At 33.2% G+C, this 19,629-nt stretch overlaps 2 protein-coding genes and 1 long non-coding RNA gene across 3 annotated transcripts; all 3 read left to right on the top strand.

The window, feature by feature from the left end:
• Positions 1-273: 273 nt before the first annotated feature.
• Positions 274-3,564, top strand: LOC25499642 (calmodulin-binding protein 60 G). The gene is made up of 8 exons (XM_013594992.3): positions 274-563; positions 677-737; positions 841-887; positions 1,212-1,708; positions 1,820-1,980; positions 2,105-2,314; positions 2,475-2,649; positions 2,817-3,564. Exons 1-8 carry the CDS (start codon positions 424-426, stop codon positions 3,218-3,220), a joined length of 1,695 nt encoding a protein of 564 aa, XP_013450446.1. The 5' UTR covers positions 274-423; the 3' UTR covers positions 3,221-3,564.
• A 339-nt stretch (positions 3,565-3,903) lies between these two features.
• Positions 3,904-7,543, top strand: LOC25499641 (eukaryotic translation initiation factor 3 subunit D). Its single transcript, XM_013594991.3, has 2 exons — positions 3,904-5,638; positions 7,237-7,543. The coding sequence occupies exon 1, from the start codon at positions 3,932-3,934 to the stop codon at positions 5,633-5,635; it is 1,704 nt and encodes a 567-aa protein (XP_013450445.1). The 5' UTR covers positions 3,904-3,931; the 3' UTR covers positions 5,636-5,638; positions 7,237-7,543.
• A 10,131-nt stretch (positions 7,544-17,674) lies between these two features.
• On the top strand, positions 17,675-19,374 carry LOC112416226 (uncharacterized). Its single transcript, XR_003006515.2, has 2 exons — positions 17,675-18,176; positions 19,073-19,374. It is a non-coding gene; the product is annotated as an uncharacterized lncRNA (long non-coding RNA).
• Positions 19,375-19,629: the final 255 nt, after the last annotated feature.

The following is a 19,629-nucleotide window of genomic DNA, read 5'->3' as shown; positions in this document are numbered from 1 at the left end:
ACCGTAGCCTTGGCTTTAACTAGTATCCAAAAAGGAGGACCACTTTTGTCATAACTATTATATGTACATGTGATATCACTGTGTTCCTTGTGAGAATTGTATTTTAATTTAAATTTAAAACAGTTACTTTGGCTTTGAAGTAGTTTGCGTGTAGAAGACAATGGCCTAGTAATGAGGGAGAATTTTCCTTAAAAAGAATCCATAGGATATTCTATACTATAAATATAATGTGGTGTGCTGATATTAACTTTACTCTTTAAAGCCAAAATTGATAACAAACCAGTCCTGGAATTGTTGATTTGTTTGCCACTACTTGACTTTATTTTGAGCAAGAATCTTAGTGCTTCTTGTGTTTGGTTGTTTTGTTAATAAATAAATAAATAAATTAACTTTTTGGGCTTTTCAACAACAACAAAAAATTGAATGGCATCGAAGAGGGCATCTCATGTGGGTAGTACTAGTAGTTATGACAAGGATCTTCATGTTCCTTCTACTAGTACTAAGAGAATAAAACATGGGAATACAGAAGAACAACAAAAAGAGATCCAACACCTTTTATTTCCGTACGTATTTTTATTTGATTTAATGCAATACAATTCAATATTCTGCATGTACCTCTAAACTTTCCTTTCTTAGTTAGTTGACTTGACTTCTTCTTCTTCTTCTATTTGTGCAGCACTACTAGCGCCGCCCGTAACACCTTTGCGTTTTACTTTGAACCTTTACTTCGAAAAGTGGTAAATTAACTAATCACTCATACTCTTGCTTCATGGATTCTAATAATGGATACCAATCTTTGATGCTATTAACTACTGGTGTTCTCTTTTGTTCCTCAACTAGATGCAAGAGGAGATTCAACATAAACTCCACCACTACCTAATCCCAAGGTATTTTATTTTTTATGCAACTTTTGCATTTTAGTTGTTAAAAATGTAAATGGTATCTTTTCAAGTAATTATGTTATGTCACATTGATTTTCAAATGTTTACAAATTGTTTTTACCTTTAAAATGAATTTTGATTTAATTTTGAGTGGTGAAAATGGATATGCCACCACAAAAATAAATTTTGTAAAAATGAATTTAATTAAAAGTGAATTGAATAGCCAAATTTAAGACCTAAAGGCAAAAATCAAGACTTCAAATTTAAGTTAGAATAAATTTGAAGAAGCAAAATCAATTGTATTGATAGTTGTTTGTGTTTCTAATTTAGCTGTGGATTGACCCTTAACGAGTTGGCCAACACATATGAGAGGAGGAGACGTTTGCAATTGTGTTTCATGAACAAAATGCCTGAAACAATTTTCACAATGTCCGAAATCAAAGCTGAGGGAGATGAACCGCTTCAAATTGAACTGCGTGATGCTGGAAATCAGCAACGCATAGTCAGGGAAGAAGGTTCCTCGATGAAGATCCAATTATGTGTCCTATATGGTGACTTTGAAAAAGAGGATTGGACAGCTGAGGAGTTTAATACTCAAATTGTACCTCCAAGAGTTGGAAAAGGACAACTACTGAAAGGAAATAAAATCATTACACTAAGAAATGGAGTTGCTGATATCAACATAGAGATTGAGTTTACAGATATATCAAAGAGAAGAACCGGTCAATTTCGGCTAGGGGTTAAAATAGTTCAATCTAATTCAATTGGAGCGTGCATTCGGGAAGGTAGAAGCGAACCTTTTAAGGTCCTGGATGTTCGAGGAAAGGGTAAGGTCCTAAATCTCCGACAAACTTTAGTAATTAATCGTTAAAAAATGTATATGGGATATCTTGATTTTGATTTTTACATTTTTATGTGTTGACTTTTGATCATTTCAGCTTACGAGAAGCGCGATCGTCCATCATTGAATGATAAGGTATGGCGTCTGAGAGGAATACGTAGAGATGGAACACTTGACAAGCAGTTGGCCTTGGATGGAATACACACTATTAAGGATTTTTTGCAGCTGTTGATAACTAATGAAGATTCATTAAGAAATGTAAGAAAATATACTGTTGTTTGAAATATTATTGTGTTCAGTAATGATTCTCTACTTTGATCTTGAAGTTATTAATTTGGTTGTTTGATACTATTTCATATGATTTTTGGCTTTGGGAAAATAGAAAATAGACAAGACTGGTGGGAAGTTATGGAAGAAAATTATTGCACATGCTAAACATTGTGATGTAGATGATGATGGGTGCTACATCTATTATGTAACAGAACAACCAATATCCTCCCTTGTCTTTAATTCAATTTTAAAGGTTGTGGAGGTGACTTTTCATAATCAACAAAACTCTCGTTCTATACAATCTCTCAATCCGCAGGAAAAGGTTTGTATTTGTATCCTACTCCCTTTGGCTGTGAATATTTGGAGTGAACTTTATATGGATTCTTAAATTAAAGTGATTTATATCTTACCAGAATATAATTGTGTATATAGTACTAGTACCTCTTAACCTGATATCAGCAAAACACTTCTGTCATTGGCAGCGTTTGGTAGAAGAAGTTAAGCAACATGCTTACAAAAATTTGAATGATCTAAAACCATTGCCAATTGATACAACAATTCATGGTTTGGTGGAGACATCATCAAGTGTACAAACTGCACAATATGGTGGTCAAGATCAAGCCCGGCAACCGTTTGACTTTCCAATTGCTCAGCAAGGTACTCTATATGTACACTTATATTCTGCATAAACACTTTTGGATGCATTTCAAAACTGAAAAAGTCTTGAGTTGTCTAGGCGATGAGTCTTGAAGAGGGTATATAACTATGTTTCAAAACTTTTTATTTTCACTTTTTGTTGCTGATATCCTAATTCTATCCTTCAGGCCTGTTGAGTGCTTATTCTACAAGCTTTGACCTGCCATTTCCGTGCCAACCAGAAATGTGGCCGACTACCTCAATCTCACAAAGTGGCCTTGTTGGTTCTGAATTTTGTGATCAAATGGCAGCCTTGGGAGAAATGTCGTCGCCATACTTTTCTGGAGAAGAGGTATCACGGGTTGGTCTATTTGGAAGTTACACGTTGGAACAAGTAAATGCAAATCCTCTGTCCTTTGTTTATGATGATGGAGCAGGATCGAGCAATCATTATTCTTCCACCAATTTTGTTGTGCAAACATCAAGCAAATTGAAACTGAAAAAATATTGGCAAAAGATTCGATCTACTCTCAAATGGTTCATGTTGTATGTAGCTAGAAAGAGGGCAAAACTGTTTTATGATCTGTATTAACTTTCATTTCCCTTGGTTCATTCTTTTTGCTTACTCAAAAAATACTGGTTTAATTCTTCTCGATACTAAGTGCAATGAGAAGATCCTGTAAGCAAAAAGTATGAAGCTGTTATAAACTGTCTGTTAACAATATATACTCCTCTAGATTGAAATATAAAAGACTATAAGTAGAAGACCCTATAGACTAAGAAGTAAGAACTAGCATATATATTGTGTCAATGTGTATAATACCCAGTTAGCTAGCAGTTGGATGGCCTGGGGCTGCTTTGTCATTTGCTTGTAAAAATTGCATTATGATTGATTATACATACATTCAGCCGTGTAAAAACAAAATTTAATGATTACACTTTACTCTCATGCATTTATTATTTATAGTTAAATTTTTGAAAAAAAAAATTAACTTCTCCATGCGTATATTTTCTGATGTTGCTCTTTTGAAGAATATTACATATTTACCGTTGTTTTTATGTTTGCTCAACAAAACGAAACACGTACAGTTCGATATTCAGCTCACATTCACGTTCAGTGTTGGTTAATTCAAATCCATCATTCTCTCATTCTATTGTTTCCTAATCTAAAAATAGTGTTAAAAAGGAGGTGTAGATAGTAAAACAGTTAATTGGGTTAAAAAAGTTTATATTGGCCCAGTAAACAGGCCCATTTGTTCCACACTTATCTTTCAGTTCTTCCACATTCTCTCATTCACCAAAAATGCCTTCAGCTGCAACATTCGACCTAGGCGCCGTTCCCTTCAACCCTGACGGATGGGGCCCACTCGAATCCACCGCCGATAACACCAACGTCCCCTTCGCTCCTTTCTCACGTTCCGACAAACTCGGCCGTATCGCCGATTGGACTCGGAATTTCAACAACAACAACAACCCTAACCGATCTAAAAACCCCGCCGATACCGCTTTCGATTTCACCTCCGACCCTTCCTTCCCTAACTTCGCCGAAGACGACTCCTCTTTCCGTCTCGTTGACGGTAAACCCCCTCCCCGTCCAAAATTCGGTCCTAAATGGCGCTTCCAACGCCAACTTCAGCTTCCTCAACGTCGCGATGAAGAAGTTGAAGCCAAGAAACGTGAGGCTGAGAAAGAAAGAGCTCGTCGTGATCGTCATTACCAGAGCCGCTCAAACCCTAGCAATCACCGCCGTGAGCTTTTCAAATCTTCAGTTGATATTCAACCCGAATGGAACATGCATGATCAGATCCCGTTTTCAACTTTCTCCAAACTGTCATTCACTGTCTCAGAGCCTGAAGATCTTCTCCTATGCGGTGCCCTTGAATCCTACGATCGTTCCTACGATCGAATTGCACCGAAGAATGAACGTCGTCTTGAGAGGTTTAAGAATAGGAATTTCTTCAAAGTTACCACCACTGATGACCCTGTTATTCGTAGGCTTGCAAATGAGGATAAAGCTACGGTTTTTGCTACCGATGCTATTTTATCTACGCTGATGTGTGCTTCTAGGTCTGTTTACTCTTGGGATATTGTTGTTCAGCGTGTTGGGAACAAGCTTTTCTTTGATAAGCGTGATGGGTCTCAGTTGGATTTGCTTTCTGTCCATGAGACTTCTCAGGAGCCATTGCCTGAGGCTAAAGATGATATTAATTCCGCTCATTCCCTTAGCGTGGAGGCTTCTTATATCAATCAGAATTTCTCTCAGCAAGTTTTGATTAGGGATGGGAAAAAGGTTACTTTTGATGAGCCAAATCCTTTTGCTAATGAAGGGGAAGAGGTTGCTTCTGTTGGTTATAGGTATAGGAGGTGGAAGCTTGCTGATGATATGTATCTTGTTGCTAGGTGTGAGGTTCATAGTGTTGTTGATGTTAACAACCAGAGGTCTTTCCTTACTTTGAATGCGCTGAATGAGTTTGATCCCAAGTATTCTGGTGTTGATTGGAGGCAGAAGTTGGAGACACAAAGGGGTGCTGTGTTGGCTACTGAGCTTAAGAATAATGCTAATAAGTTGGCTAAGTGGACTGCTCAAGCTCTTTTGGGTAGTGCTGATATGATGAAGTTGGGATATGTGTCTCGTATTCATCCTCGTGATCATTTCAACCATGTGATCTTGGCTGTGGTTGGGTATAAACCTAAGGACTTTGCGGCACAAATTAATCTGAATCCAAACAATATGTGGGGGATTGTGAAGTCTATTGTGGACTTGTGCATGAAGTTGAATGAAGGGAAATATGTTCTTGTGAAGGATCCGTCTAAGCCACAGGTTAGGATTTATGAGGTTCCAGCTGATGCATTTGAGAATGACTATGTAGAGGAGCCAATACCAGAGGAGGAGCAAGTTCAACCACATGCAGATGGTGCAGAGGAGGCTGTTGATGGTGCAGAGGAAGTTTCTACTGCTGCCGCTACCAATGATGTGGAAGATACGAAGACTGATGGTCAAGCTTAAAAGGTAATTTTTCTAACTCAGTTCCATTCCATGCTTGGTTTTATCAAATGTTGTACATGTTTGCGTGGCTTTTGATTGATTTATGAAAATGATATTGGGTTTCTTAATATTTTATGATTCATTCATACTGAAACAATTTCTTCCATTGTTATTATGACATGGATTGTTTTATGTTCGGGGTATATCATAATCTTACAATCGACTTCCTTCATGATTGTTTAGTTTATAGGTTTCATTGAAATTTAAATTGCAGTTGCGATTATGTCATGATCCACGATATTGCATGAAATTGGAGACAAGTGTGGCTTATGTGGCCACGGTTATGGTTATGGCTTCTCCAAAACCATTACGTTCCGACGTAGTCAGGTGTCTGGGATGCAATTCAAAACCATGGGTCTCAATAGGATTTTATTGCACATGTCGGTTTCAGTTCATAACAGTTTGTTTAGAATTGTCGTCCATATACCAAAACTTCAATGGTTTATGATCTATTTTTAAGGGTCATGCTAACTAGGGGAACTGGTTAAAAAAGTTAAAAATAGAAAAAGTTTCATTGAAAACAACAAGTTTTGACTTTCAAAAGTTAAATACTTCATTTTTCCACAATTCCCAATACAATCTTTCTATATTGGTTTCTAGTGCCCCGGGGCACTAGTTAGCATTTCCCTTATTTTGATAAATTGCCCTTCTCCCCTTTTCAAAATTTGTGTGGCATATTTGGAAATCATTTATATCCAAATATCTGTTGGTAGATTTGTTGTTCGTGTTCGTGCTAGTTGTTTTGGTTGTTGTTGTCTGTGAAGCACGAACACCTCCAGGACTAGGCGTGTCGCAGTGTCCAACACCCGTTGGTGTCCGAAACTCCTATGACACTCGTACGACATGTGTCGGACAACCAAGACCGTTGTCCTAAATAAAATTGTTTTTTTCTTTACTTCGACGGGATAAGATTAGAAATGACACCATTAGAGAGAGAGTGGGGGTTGCACCTATAGTAGAAAAGTTGGTAGAAAATAGGCTTAGATGGTTGGACATGTAGAGAGAAGACCCATAGATGCCGTCCTAAGAAGAGTAGATCAAATGTAGAGAGAACACTATGGCCTGCCCGCACTGGAGTATATGGTCTTATTGGGCTCCACCTCTCCAATGCCACCTGATTTAGCAGTCTTTGTGTCTCTGAAAAGTTATAAATAACAAGTGTTTTCCGAAAAAGTTAATATTTTTATATCATCTATTTTTCTTGTTTATTTCTATCATTCAGTTAGTGAATCGACCAGGTATAGGGTACATTTTAGATTAAAGTTTTAAGAAGATGCGGCTTGAAGTTAAGGTTTGTGGGTGAAGTTGAAGTTATTCCTCCTGTATTATGTACCATGATATATGTGCAAAGGGTTGGCTGTGTGCATGAAAATGAAAAATCTCTGTTTTACGTTTTGGCTGATATTTTGTAGCACTAGACTGACTGTTAAGTATATCCAATGGTTATAGATCAGTAACCAATGCACCCTTTTTGAATGTTGTTTGATACACAACCCATAATTTGAAGCCTATCTGCTACTATATACCGATAAATAATGTCAGACTTTTTTGGATGGATGCAGGTTCCTGTTTATGGGATTGTGGACTGTTTACTTGTAGCAGAACTACTTTCAGGATCATTTTTACTCCTACAGTTATATTTGAAGGACAAAATTTTGCAATACAATTTTTTTGAAGCATAATTTCTTGAATTTTGTGATGCAATAACTGTTTTTTGTTTGTTTGGCAATCATGCTACAACTTGTTTGTTCTCTATAAATCTGAGCATATTTAGCGGGAACCAGGGGTGTTTAAAAATCATGTCATGATTTTTAGTTGATGGTCATCTTAGCATTCTGCTTAGGTTTGTTAGCTAAACTCCTTGAGTTATTTTGTGTTGCATCATAATGGTTTGTGATCTTGTTTTTTTAAGAGATAACGCAATAATAAGTAAAAAAGAAACACGCAAAAGCAAATCAACTACTCCCTATGAAATAAACCATTTCGATAGCATTGGCTAAGAATATTATCTAAACTAGAGGGAGGGTCATTCAAAATGACCCAAGGCGAATTGCTTTTTGATCACATCTTGGTAATAGAATTAGCGCTAATGCTTGCTTTTAAAGATATAGGCTTCCTGATGACACCATTAACAGGTTACCAAATCCTTAATGTTTTGAACTTTACTGCCAAATAAATTTTAAACTTTTGTAGTCTCCAAGAAGCTTGAAAAAGCTTTTGTTGAGTCTTGAGTTCTGCCCTCATGGTGTGGCACAAATCACCTAAATTCTCATTTGAAGGTAAGTAGAAATTTTTATCTTGGATTTGCGTACTCATCTCATAACATCAAAAGTAATTTTTTCTGAATAAAAGTTTTCAATTTCACTCAAAATCAATTTTTGTAAAAGCTGAATCAAACATGCAATGGAGGTTAATCCTTTCCCTTTGGATTCAATGATTAGATTAAGTGAAGAACATATTTTAACATGCTCTCTCAACACTAGATTTTTTCTTCACACTATCTTTCAACAATTTAAAAATTCTGAAAATTAATTTTCAGAAATTAAAAAAATATAAAAAAAAGTTCAGATATTTTTTTTTTAAATTCTGTAATTCATTTATTAAATGTTAGAATTTTTTTTTTAAAAAAATGAAAAAAAAATTGTTCAGAATTTTCCATAATTTTATTTCAAAATATATTCAAAAACCTTTTCCAGAATTTTATTTTCTTAGAAAATAAAAAAAACTTAATTCGGGATCTATGAAGCTCGGATACGTATCCCAGAAATATCCGAATGATTTAATTTAATTTTTAATTAAAAATATATTGGATACGTTTGGGATACGGGGGAATAATTCGGGATACGGCTTAACATGCAGGACACTTAAGTCGGAGAGAAGAAAGAATTGTTTCTCGCGTACCCCGTTCCCTTTCCTTTTTCTTATTCTTTTAATTAATAAAATACACATGTGCATTCCTTTTATTTGAATATTATACATATGGCATTCCTTTTATTTGAAAATACACATTTGTTACCTTTTTTCAACAGGGGATCAAAATTGTTGCATTTTGAAGGATAAGGGGAAAAAGTGCATTTAAGCCTTATTTTTGTTTTATAACACACACACCCACACCACACCACGCACACGCACACACGCACGCACACACACACACACACGCATGCACACGCGCACACACACAGACACACAACGAGTAAGTTGATGGTTGGAAAGGCGGGAACAGGGGAGGGGTGCTTCCAGGAGACACTCTGACGTTTAAGTCGGTACGTGGATAAATAAGAATATAAAAGTCTAGGGATAGATTAATCGTATCTTGGATGACTCTGTGTCAGCTTTTATAAAGTTGTAAAGGGAGATAGTCTTTGGTTGACAATTACAAAATGTGGCGTTATGTTGTGTTATGATTCCAAGAGAATCTTAAATTTCTCTGCAAGATTCCTCTTTTGGGTTTTGTTTTTCGTTGAGTTTCTTTATGAAGTTTCAAATTTTGCCAAAGATGAAGCATAGTTTCATGCTTATATATTAATTGTTATCTATAGATGTTATAAATATTAAAATGTGTAATGAGACTATTGATCGTGGGCATTGATTTTATGTTTCGACAATTAATAAGCATAGTTTCATGCTTATTAATTGTTATCTATAGATGTTTCGACTGTTATTTGTCTCGTTCATATCCTTTATCTTTGTGTGCCAATGAGCGCTAGCCGAAGGACATGTACAATTGTGTGATTTGTTCCAATGTTTTGCCTTTCTTTCTTGGCTAGTTATCTAGTAATATTTTTGAAGTTGACAATTTTTTATATTTTGAACTAGTTGTGTTGAAGAACATTATCTTATTTCCTTTTCATTCTTTACAGAAACCCTGGGCAAATTCATTATGATGATCTTCCATTCTGGATGCGTGTATTGAATGCAGTTGGTCAAGGTGGTCAAGGTGCTGCTGGAGGCGGTCAAGGTGTTTGAGGATGTGATTCTGCTGGAGGAACCTAACTGTGCTTTGGTGGTTAAATTTCTGATTTGACTTACTTTTATGAACTTTTAGTTTGTTTTACTGTGGTTGTGCGCCTCTTACTTTATAATTAAGTAATGACTATAATTCTGAACTTATATTGAATGTTTGAACTTGATCTTATAATTCTTGCAATCCGATATTTTATGTTATGAATGTGAGATTGACTTTCCTTTGAATGATATTATTTATAGTAAATTACACTCCTCTCCCCTCAAAGATGCTTGAATTACACTCCCCTTCTCTCTTATGTTAAAATATGCACTCCCCTCCCTTGAAAAGGAAAATTTATACTCCCCTCCCCTATAAGATGTTTGAATTACAACCCCCTCCCTTAATAATTAAATATGGGCTACATTTTAATCTATTTTAACATAAATAAATATTTTTATAAATATATATTAATTTTGAATCACCATTTAAAAAATATAAATTCGTTTCTTTATAATCTAAATGTCAATCACAATTAAATTTAAATATTTTTTAATTAATTTTATAATTTAGAGTACAAAATTCACTTTTAAATAACCATACTTGATCTACTTTAGTAATTTTTCACATATTTTAATTTTATTTTGGGTTGTTTCATATTTTATTATAGGGTTTAAAACTATATGTTAATGAAATTGTGAATAAAAAATAGAGAAAGATATGTATTCAAAATTTGATTATATTAAAATGAACCCGCAATGCTATTTTTCATTGAAGTGTGCTAGATTATTTTTTTGCTAGACTATTAGAAATAAAAAAAAATATTGAGGGACTAAAGCGTGGATTTTAACTTAAGAGGGGAGGGGAATGTAATTTAAGCTTCTCTCAAGGGAGAGGAGTGAAATATTTTCTAATATGTTTTAAATAAGAGGAGAGAGGAGTGTATATTTTAACATAAGAGGAAAGAGGAGTGTAGTTTCAAGCATCTTTAAGGGGAGGGGAGTGTAATTTACTCTATTATATATATATATATGTGCATGGGTGGGACCAACCTATCTTGGTGGTCAAGTCTTAAATGTTATTGTATTTTGTAGTGTTAAGTTATTTCTCAAAAAATGTTATATCTAGTTGTTAACTAATCAGTCTTGTGTACTCAAGATGTTTGGTTAATCAGTTTCATGTCAAATTAATAAATATGAAATTTAAACTCTTTTAAATTAATTTCATACACTTTGTAGCCCAACAATCTTAATTTTGTTGGATGTGGTAGTTTTGCTGTTTACGTGTTTAGAATTATCTCCTATTTTTTAATGTTAGATTTGTTGATGGTTGACATGGGTGGGTTTAGAATCTTTAGGTTGCCATATCGAATTTGCATGAATTTGGCTCAAATTTGATAGAGTTTTGTTAATTACAATTGTGAAGTGTCATCTTGTTGAATACAAACTGGTATGTCTGCGTAAAACTCACATTAAATTTTATATAAAATCCCAATAGAATATGTAAATATTGTATATGTAGCATATCAAACTCATTTTTAATTTTCGTATATAATGGTATATATAGTAGTAGTCCTGGCCAGTATAATTGTGACTTGTGATCTTTTATGAATATTGAGAGACCATTGAATTTAAGATTATGCAATAAACATTTGTTTTTTTTTTGTTGACAGTTTTAGTAGGATTGCAAGAGTTATTTATCATAGTAGGTAAAGTTCAATATAGATGAAATATTCAAATACAGATTGTTGTTGGATAATGGCCAAAATACATTCTCCTTAATATTTAGAATAACAAAACATAAATTAGTTTATAATAGATTTGGAACAAAGTACATTCATTCACCAAAATTGAAACATGGACCTGAATGTATGATGATTAATCATTGCATTCTAGTCACCTCCATGCCTCATCCTATGAAATTATTACTACAAAAGTAACTTTGTATGAGTGATCTTCAACACACTTATTCAACCACATATTTATGTGCCCTTATTTAGTCCATTCCCACCCAAAATGGTAAAGTATGTTTCCCTTATAATTTAGTTACCCTTTTCTTCCTTCTCAAAACAGTCATACATGAAGTTAAGCTAATTTCATCCATAAGATACATACATAAGAAACCCAATTCAGCAAACAATAGAAGTCGATTATCAGCGCATAATCATATTACCTACAAAACTGTTCGGATTGAGCAGCATTTTCGCTCGCCAGCCTTCAATATCCAGAAGATATGAATCGTGCAACATGTTAACGAACTTGTCGGTGTAGAAGCTCGGGGCTTGAAAACCACATTACCACTAAAACTGTTCATAAACAAAAAGAGAGAGAGCATGAAAATAGGAGGGATAGTGGAATTGATGTGTTAAAAATAGTTTAAGACATCCATAAAAGAGCATTATCTCAAGAAAATTGGACACCTATGCAAATATGTGGAGATAAACATCAAAAAAATGATACATGAATATCAATTCTTATCTTGGTGATCAATTGAGCAACCAAAATGTAGAACCATAGTTTCAAGCAACTTTGACTAATGCATAAACTACATAGCTTTTACATCTTTCAAAATAATTTATTCAATAGATACAATACTTAATTTACCATATAGGAATTTAACAAAAGAATCAGAGTCAGATTCAATAATCGTGAGTCCAAATCAGTACCTAAAGGCAATTGAAGCCACCACCTCAAAGCCATAGATTCAGCCAAAGTGGGAAAGTGAGGCTGCAAAACTCACTGCACCATGAAATGTTTTTCTGTTTTGCAAAGAGTCATCGCACGGAAGCTAGGAATAAAATAGAAATATGTCAAACAAAGTTATAACACCTTTAAAACACAAAAACAGCTTCTGCAAATATATGTTTGGTTTATCTGATTGCTTCCTTTTTATCAAAACAGATATAGTTAAAAACAAAAGCTCCTTGAAGACATTTAGGTTTTTCTTAATAAAACTTTTAACTAATGAGACCTGCTAACTCCTTAAAACAACCAATAAAAACATGCTAATAAATTACGAAACATGCATAATCAAAACTAACAATTCATTCCCTTGCTTACCATACATATACAACTCTTTTCCTGATAAAACTCAGGCAGAAATGACATTATCACTGGACTTGCCAGGAAATAATTGAATGCTACAGTTCAAGCTAATGCTCATCCAGATCAACCATATAACTTTGAAAATAATCTAAATGTATGAAAAGAAACAATGGTTGAGTGCTCTTGTGTGTGCTTGTGCCTCTAAAAGATACATAGACAATAAGCACACAACTGGGCATTACACTACACATGAATGAGCATGACATAGCTACATACCACTTTGACATATATTACTCAAACCAATTGGTGAGTGAAACATTCATCCCTATATACAACAAACATTATGAACTTCGCCATAAAAACAGCTTCTGCAAATATCCCTAGGTAGTTTACACAAACTCGTCTTTTGATAAATTCTTCGTCTAAGTAACAAAATATCAAAAAATTACATATAATCCATCTAGTTTCACATTCATCAAGTATACTTGAAAATTCTCTAACCTGTTTAAGATCATCATCATAATCATTCAAATTGAAATTTATGTCAGCACCAACTCCCCTAAATTTAATCGCAGCTTGATCATAGGCTCTGATATTCAAAATTTGGAATCAACTCAACAATAAAAAAATCAATTACACAAAAAAATTGAAAATATGTTCAAAGATTTACCTAGCAGCAGCATGAACTGTGTCAAATCCACCTACAAAAATCAAACAAAAATTTACATCATAAACTTTGATATCCTAAAAATACATCCAGAACCACAATGAAAAAAACATCAACCAAATTCATGAAAGAATTCAACAATAAAAATGAGTCAAATGATTGAAGAAAACTTCACATACCAGCTTAACAGCCACCTCTCTCCAGTTTGTATATTAATAGCTGATATAAGAAACAATAGAATCAACATGTTAATATTAACAAAACAATACAATTACAATACAATGTACCCACATAAATGAATTAAAAACAAAAAAAAAGGGAATAAAGATGAAAAACCTAGATAGAGATCTCCAAAAGAACCACTCCTAATTTTCCTTCCAAGTTTAAACTTTCCACAAATCACGTTTCTAATGGTATAAGTCACATTTCAAACTGGTGCATGAATAGAGAGATATGACAGAACATTCCAGCAACAACTGTTCCTAAAATAAGCAAAGGAAGTTGCATGAGTTATAGCAGTATTAAAGCTGATTAGTCATATAAAATTCAACATAATAGATCAGGTCATCCGAGTAATAACGCATCTCGCATTTGCAGTATCTACAAAACACAGAAGCCAAATCAGAAAATTATTCAAAAAACAAACCTCATTAAAGCAATTACTCTCCCTATGTTAGTTTCTTACACGAATTAAAAACAAATTATCATCAAAACAAAACAAAGCAAAAATAACAATTGACACATGGTCTAACGTAGGAAATGAAAGTTTGCAAGGAGGAAATATTTTCTATGTCCTAAAGTATAATTTACCAACATAATCAAAGATATATATAATAGAGGATACAACAACATGCATAATTAATTAGAAATCTTCATTGTTCTGAATTGAAAGAATAAGCTAGATTACTAATCATCTCATTCTTCGACACAACTACCTTACACATACATTTCTTGACACAAAATAACTTTATACAATAGCATAATTTTCACAAAATTAATCGAGCTTATTTAATTGGTCTTCTGATTCTGATTTGGTAAAATCCAATTGCAATCACCTATTATTTAATACATATGCTATCATGAAGATCATGTATCAAAAAAGACAATAAAAATCTCTTGATGAAATTAATGTCATGCTAAGGATTTCTTTATTGGTCACAGATGCAATGTTCATGTACATTTAAATGTATCTGGAAAAAAAATTGTTCCAAAGGAAAAAATTATGATCCCACAAAATGTCTTAAAATCAAAGTGATGTAGGTCATAGGAACAATATTAAAGCACATAAATTATAGGAACATAGGAATACTAAATAAAATATCATTCCTCCTCCCATGTTAATTTCTTAAGAAAACAGATAGATAAAACAAAACATGATTAGTTTTTTTTTTTTTTACATAACAAAACATTAGTAGTTACTAACTTTAAGCTTAAATTCTAGAGATTGGATCCACAACATCTATGTAATCAATAACACAGCAAAAATTTGCATATCATGGTACAAAATGCGGTAAGGACATCAATCCTTTTATTAATGTTTTACCACCAAATATACTAAAAAGTACATGCCAATTATCTTTCAACTTCTGTGATTCATTCTATACTTCAAAACTCACCCCGCAAATGTATCCCATCATAGAATTCAGCTAAAAAAATTGCATATTTAGATTGAAATATTACTAAAGCTTGCTGACATTAGATATCAACAAATACAAAAAAACTGATTCCCAATAAAGGAAAAACTAAACTATCATTCATCAAATTAGGATTATTGGTTAAACAATAAAAGAAAGATATATTTAGCAATATTATCCTGCAATGAACTTGAACTTAAGTCTATTCAAAAATTGTTCAGGGGTTATATTCAATGTCATAATTAAGACAATGCAAAACACCAATTCTGCATTTCTGATAACAGAAGGTGGCACGGGGGTTGCACTTCCATATCTAGCCGCAACATAAAATGTAGCAGTAGACTACATGCAAATATGAACATTGTTCAAAATACTAAATCAAAACAAAACAAAAAACTGTGGAGATTTTATCAAGGGACCTATTGCTTACCTCAAAAACACCATATTCCCAAACAAAGATAATAAAAGATAAACAACTCAATGATGCCCACAGCCGCTTCCCTGCAAGAACCACATACATACTTATATAAGATAAACCTTATTGACTTCATCGTTTTCACCCTATTACTACTTCACTCATACAAGGCACAACCATCAGACATTCTTACATCATTAACCTATAATAACTATCAAGTTAGGATGCTGACTAACCTGCAAAAATTTTCTCTTTTGTGACCAATGCCCATGTACATGTACAGTGTTACGATAAGATTTCAAAAACACCAGCAACTTAGGATCTGCTGCAGTAGCCAAACCTGAAAATGAAATTATGCAATATCATTTGCATAACGGCCTTAAAAGAAGCGGATACCCAACAATTTGAAACTAATCTTGCAATATAAAACACTCCTACCTCAACAACATCAGGTCTTGAGCTAACTTGTTCTAGTTCAGCAATTTTCATTCTTCGTTGTCTAATTTTGCGAATTGGCAGTCTCACAACCTGTAAAAAAAGATGCAAGGAAATCAGGAAAATAATGGATGAGATATCATAATGCAAACTTCAGAATATGACACTAATGACTACACAACATAATAGTTATTTATGATCACAAGGCAAAAACTCAAACAAATAATCAAAGGCTTTGTGGGGATAAAAACTTAAACTTGCTATATCAAGTTGCATAAATTAATCTCAAATTGTGATCTGCAGCTATAAACTTAAAAATCAGGAGGGATATCTGCAAGCTTGTTGCTGATAGCAGGCACCTTAATGGATCTATTCACTCTATGCTTCCTGTCAAGAACACATCAAGTTATAAATATCATATTATAACGGTTTCTTAAACCTTTAAAGTAACAGAAAATAACTATTAATGTATCACACGTTGCCTAATCAAATATGCTTCAAAATATCTCCAAGTACTTGAATGTAGGAGAAATAATAGTAACATTTGCATAGGAAACCAATTCAATTTTGCATATACATAGGAGAAAACAGTTTCTTTCAACAACAGACCCATGATCATCTGTTCCTTCTCTTTCTCATACAAGTAAACCTTCCATAAAGTTGTTGAACGTGTCTCTTAAGGGTGCGGTTATGGTGCATAAGGAAATCCTTATGCACCCTGCATAAATTCAGAAATGGTTTTGAAGTACAACACACAGAAACCATGCAAAATGGTTTTGGCATAATTTTATGCAAGGTGCTGGAAATCCTTATGCAGGGTGCTGGAAACCATTAAGTACAGCTAATGGTTTTGGAGTACAACTCACAGAAACCATTTCTGGATTTATGCAGAGTGCATAAGGATTTCGTTATGCACCATAACTGCGCCCGTCTCTTAAGTGCCAATATTGTCTATCTTTAATTACACAAATTTTCCTTCTTTCACACATAGTTTTAAAAATCGGATCAGTCGTTGACTCGGGAAGATGACTGGGTCACTGGGTCACTGGTTCAACCACTGGATCATTGGTTGAACTGCATGACTGAACCGGATTAAACCGATAACTCGGTTATAAAACTCGATCTCTATAAAAATGTGTGCGTGTGATAAACTGAGTTGGATAATATTGAACTAGATCACCCGATCTCAAAAAATAAAAATAAGAAACTCATAAAACTTTGTCAAAACTCAACAAAATTAACCATAATATTTGCATTGTATACCTTACCTACACAAAATCATACCATATTTCATTAAATATTAAAAGTCTATTTCAATTTTAATGCATAAATTTAGAAACAAACAATTATATTAAAAATATGTATTTTAATTATGGGTTTTGCTAGAAGACACATTTCATGAAGGTGTCTTTTAGCAAGTTACTCTATGAAGCATTTGCTAAAAGACATCAACTAATTTTTATAAAGGTGTCTTTTAGCAAAGTTATAACTAAAAAGTGAAAATTACACCTTAAGATGTGACTTGCTAAAAGACACATTCATGGGTGGCTTCTAACAAAATCCTTTAATTATATATATATATATATATATATATTGAACACGCATATAGATTTAGTAAAAAAAAAAAAAAGCATATAGTTTTGGTCAAAAAAGAGTGAAGCATGCTTCAGAAAAAATAATAAGCGTTAGTGGAACAAAAAAAAATGGCATACGTGAATAATCAACAGGCCGTGTAAATTTGCTTCTGCACTTCCATGTTTTATATGTAATTGATGAAAAGCACAATTTATCAGAAAACAATATGTGGTGTATTGGTTAAGCTGATACCTTTCTATAGTTGATGGTCGCGTGTTCAAATCTCTCTTATGTCAATTTTCAGAATTTTTTTAAAAATCTCTCACTATGCCTGAAGAGTCAAGACAGTTATTGAATTAGCGAATCTCATTTAATTATCATGAATTGGGTTGCCTTTTAATTAATTAGGAGCTATATTTTTGTTCATCGTCTTGCCTTGCCGTCACTAACAAATATGAAGCCTCCTCCTATATGTTGGTCACAACTCAGTCCCCTCCTCTGACCTTCTCATTCTAAGTTTACATTCCCCACCTTTTGTAGAAAGTAATAGAAGAATAAAAGAAAAGAACCATTTTCGTTTTTACTGAACCTGTCTATGGAGAATTGTGACTGCACTTTCGTTTACCATTTGATTGGGCTAATTTTTAGACAGAGTGTTCACAACATGTGGTTCTTCGTTTTCAACAGTCCGATCGTCAACATGATGTCTAGAATGAGAGAAATTGTGGTTACAGTACAACCACGAGTTTGAGGCTTAAAGTAGTGCTAAGGAAGTAGAGCGTATAAGAGGTAAGAGTTTTAGTCTTGATCATGATTTAAATGAAAATAATAGGTTGTGATATTGAATTTGATATGCTTCTTGATTCAATGGATGAGTGAAAAGATTAATTGTTATTAATAAATATAAGAATTGTTGGTTAGTATATGCTTCTTGATTCTATTGATGAGTGAAAAGATTAATTGTTATTAATAAATATAAGAATTGTTGGTTAGTAATTTTTGTTATTGATTTTGAAGAATATGTGAATTTTGATAATTATATGTATGATTGATTAGTTGTGAAATTGGTAATTTGTTTGATTTATGTATATGATTGTTGATACGTGAAATTGTAAATTTTATTGATAAAAGGTGACTCTTTGTTGATTTTGTCCTCAGAGGTTTTGAGAAATTTTATTAATTTGAGGTGTTGGTGATTTTGTGGAGTTGATAAGTTACGTGCCTTGAGAATATAAAACTAAAAAGAGTTGGAGAGAACAAATACATTGCATTCATAGCATTGCATATAATAGTGTCATAAGTGTCAAATGGGGCGATTCACATTCATGTGCTAATTAGGGCAATTCATATTCATGTGTCATTTTGTCAAATGTGGTGATTAAAACTATTTTGTCGAATAGGGCGATTAAAAGTATTATGCCAATTGGGGCGATATCTAGATCATGGTCTAGTTGCATTTCATGCATCTGCATTAGAATTGAGTATTGTGTCTTCGTTAAAAATGTGGTGTCGGTGTTTGTTTTTATCGTACATTTTGAATTTTGAATGATAAATATTTAAAACTAAAAAGAAATATCTTAGCACGATTCCTAGATAATGGTTGTATATTCTTATTTGTTGGCTTAATTTATTGTTAATTTTATTTCATGGGTGTTGAAGACTAACCTTTACAACCAACATTTTAGGTACCAAAGGAGATATGATGTGTGCTTGATGTTTTGCTTGAAGCGTGTACGCGGGGGAAACAAATCCGGGGCGTTACATATACATTTGAAAATGACATGCTCTTCCCTAAGCCTATACAAACCTTATCTCAGCATTGATAGTTATATAAACACACATTTATCTCATCAAACTTCAGGGATTACATTGACAACATTAAATGTCATAAATAAGTCAATTTTTCCTAAAAAAAAAAATCAATTACAATCATTATGTAACTTTTAATACTTTTAATTTTTATTTAATTATAGCCATGATTACATTAGAGATCCTTTATCTTATTTATTTGTAACACTTTGGTCCTCTATCTTTATTATTTTTTCGTTTAGGTCTTTATCTCTTATAAAAGCACATATACATCTTTTTTCTCATTTTTTTTTTAAATACATAATTTAATTTTTTTTAAATATATTTTTATTAAAAATGAAAAAAATTCAGAAATATGATGAAGATGTCCATCATCTTCATCTTCTTCCTTTGAATTTTCATCATCTTCATTGAATCAAAAAAATTTCTACAC

This window comes from Medicago truncatula, chromosome 7 (assembly GCF_003473485.1).
Source record: "Medicago truncatula cultivar Jemalong A17 chromosome 7, MtrunA17r5.0-ANR, whole genome shotgun sequence".
NCBI lineage: Eukaryota > Viridiplantae > Streptophyta > Magnoliopsida > Fabales > Fabaceae > Medicago > Medicago truncatula.
The sequence above is the reverse complement of the archived record's forward strand: the minus strand, read 5'-3'. Positions and strand labels throughout refer to the sequence as shown.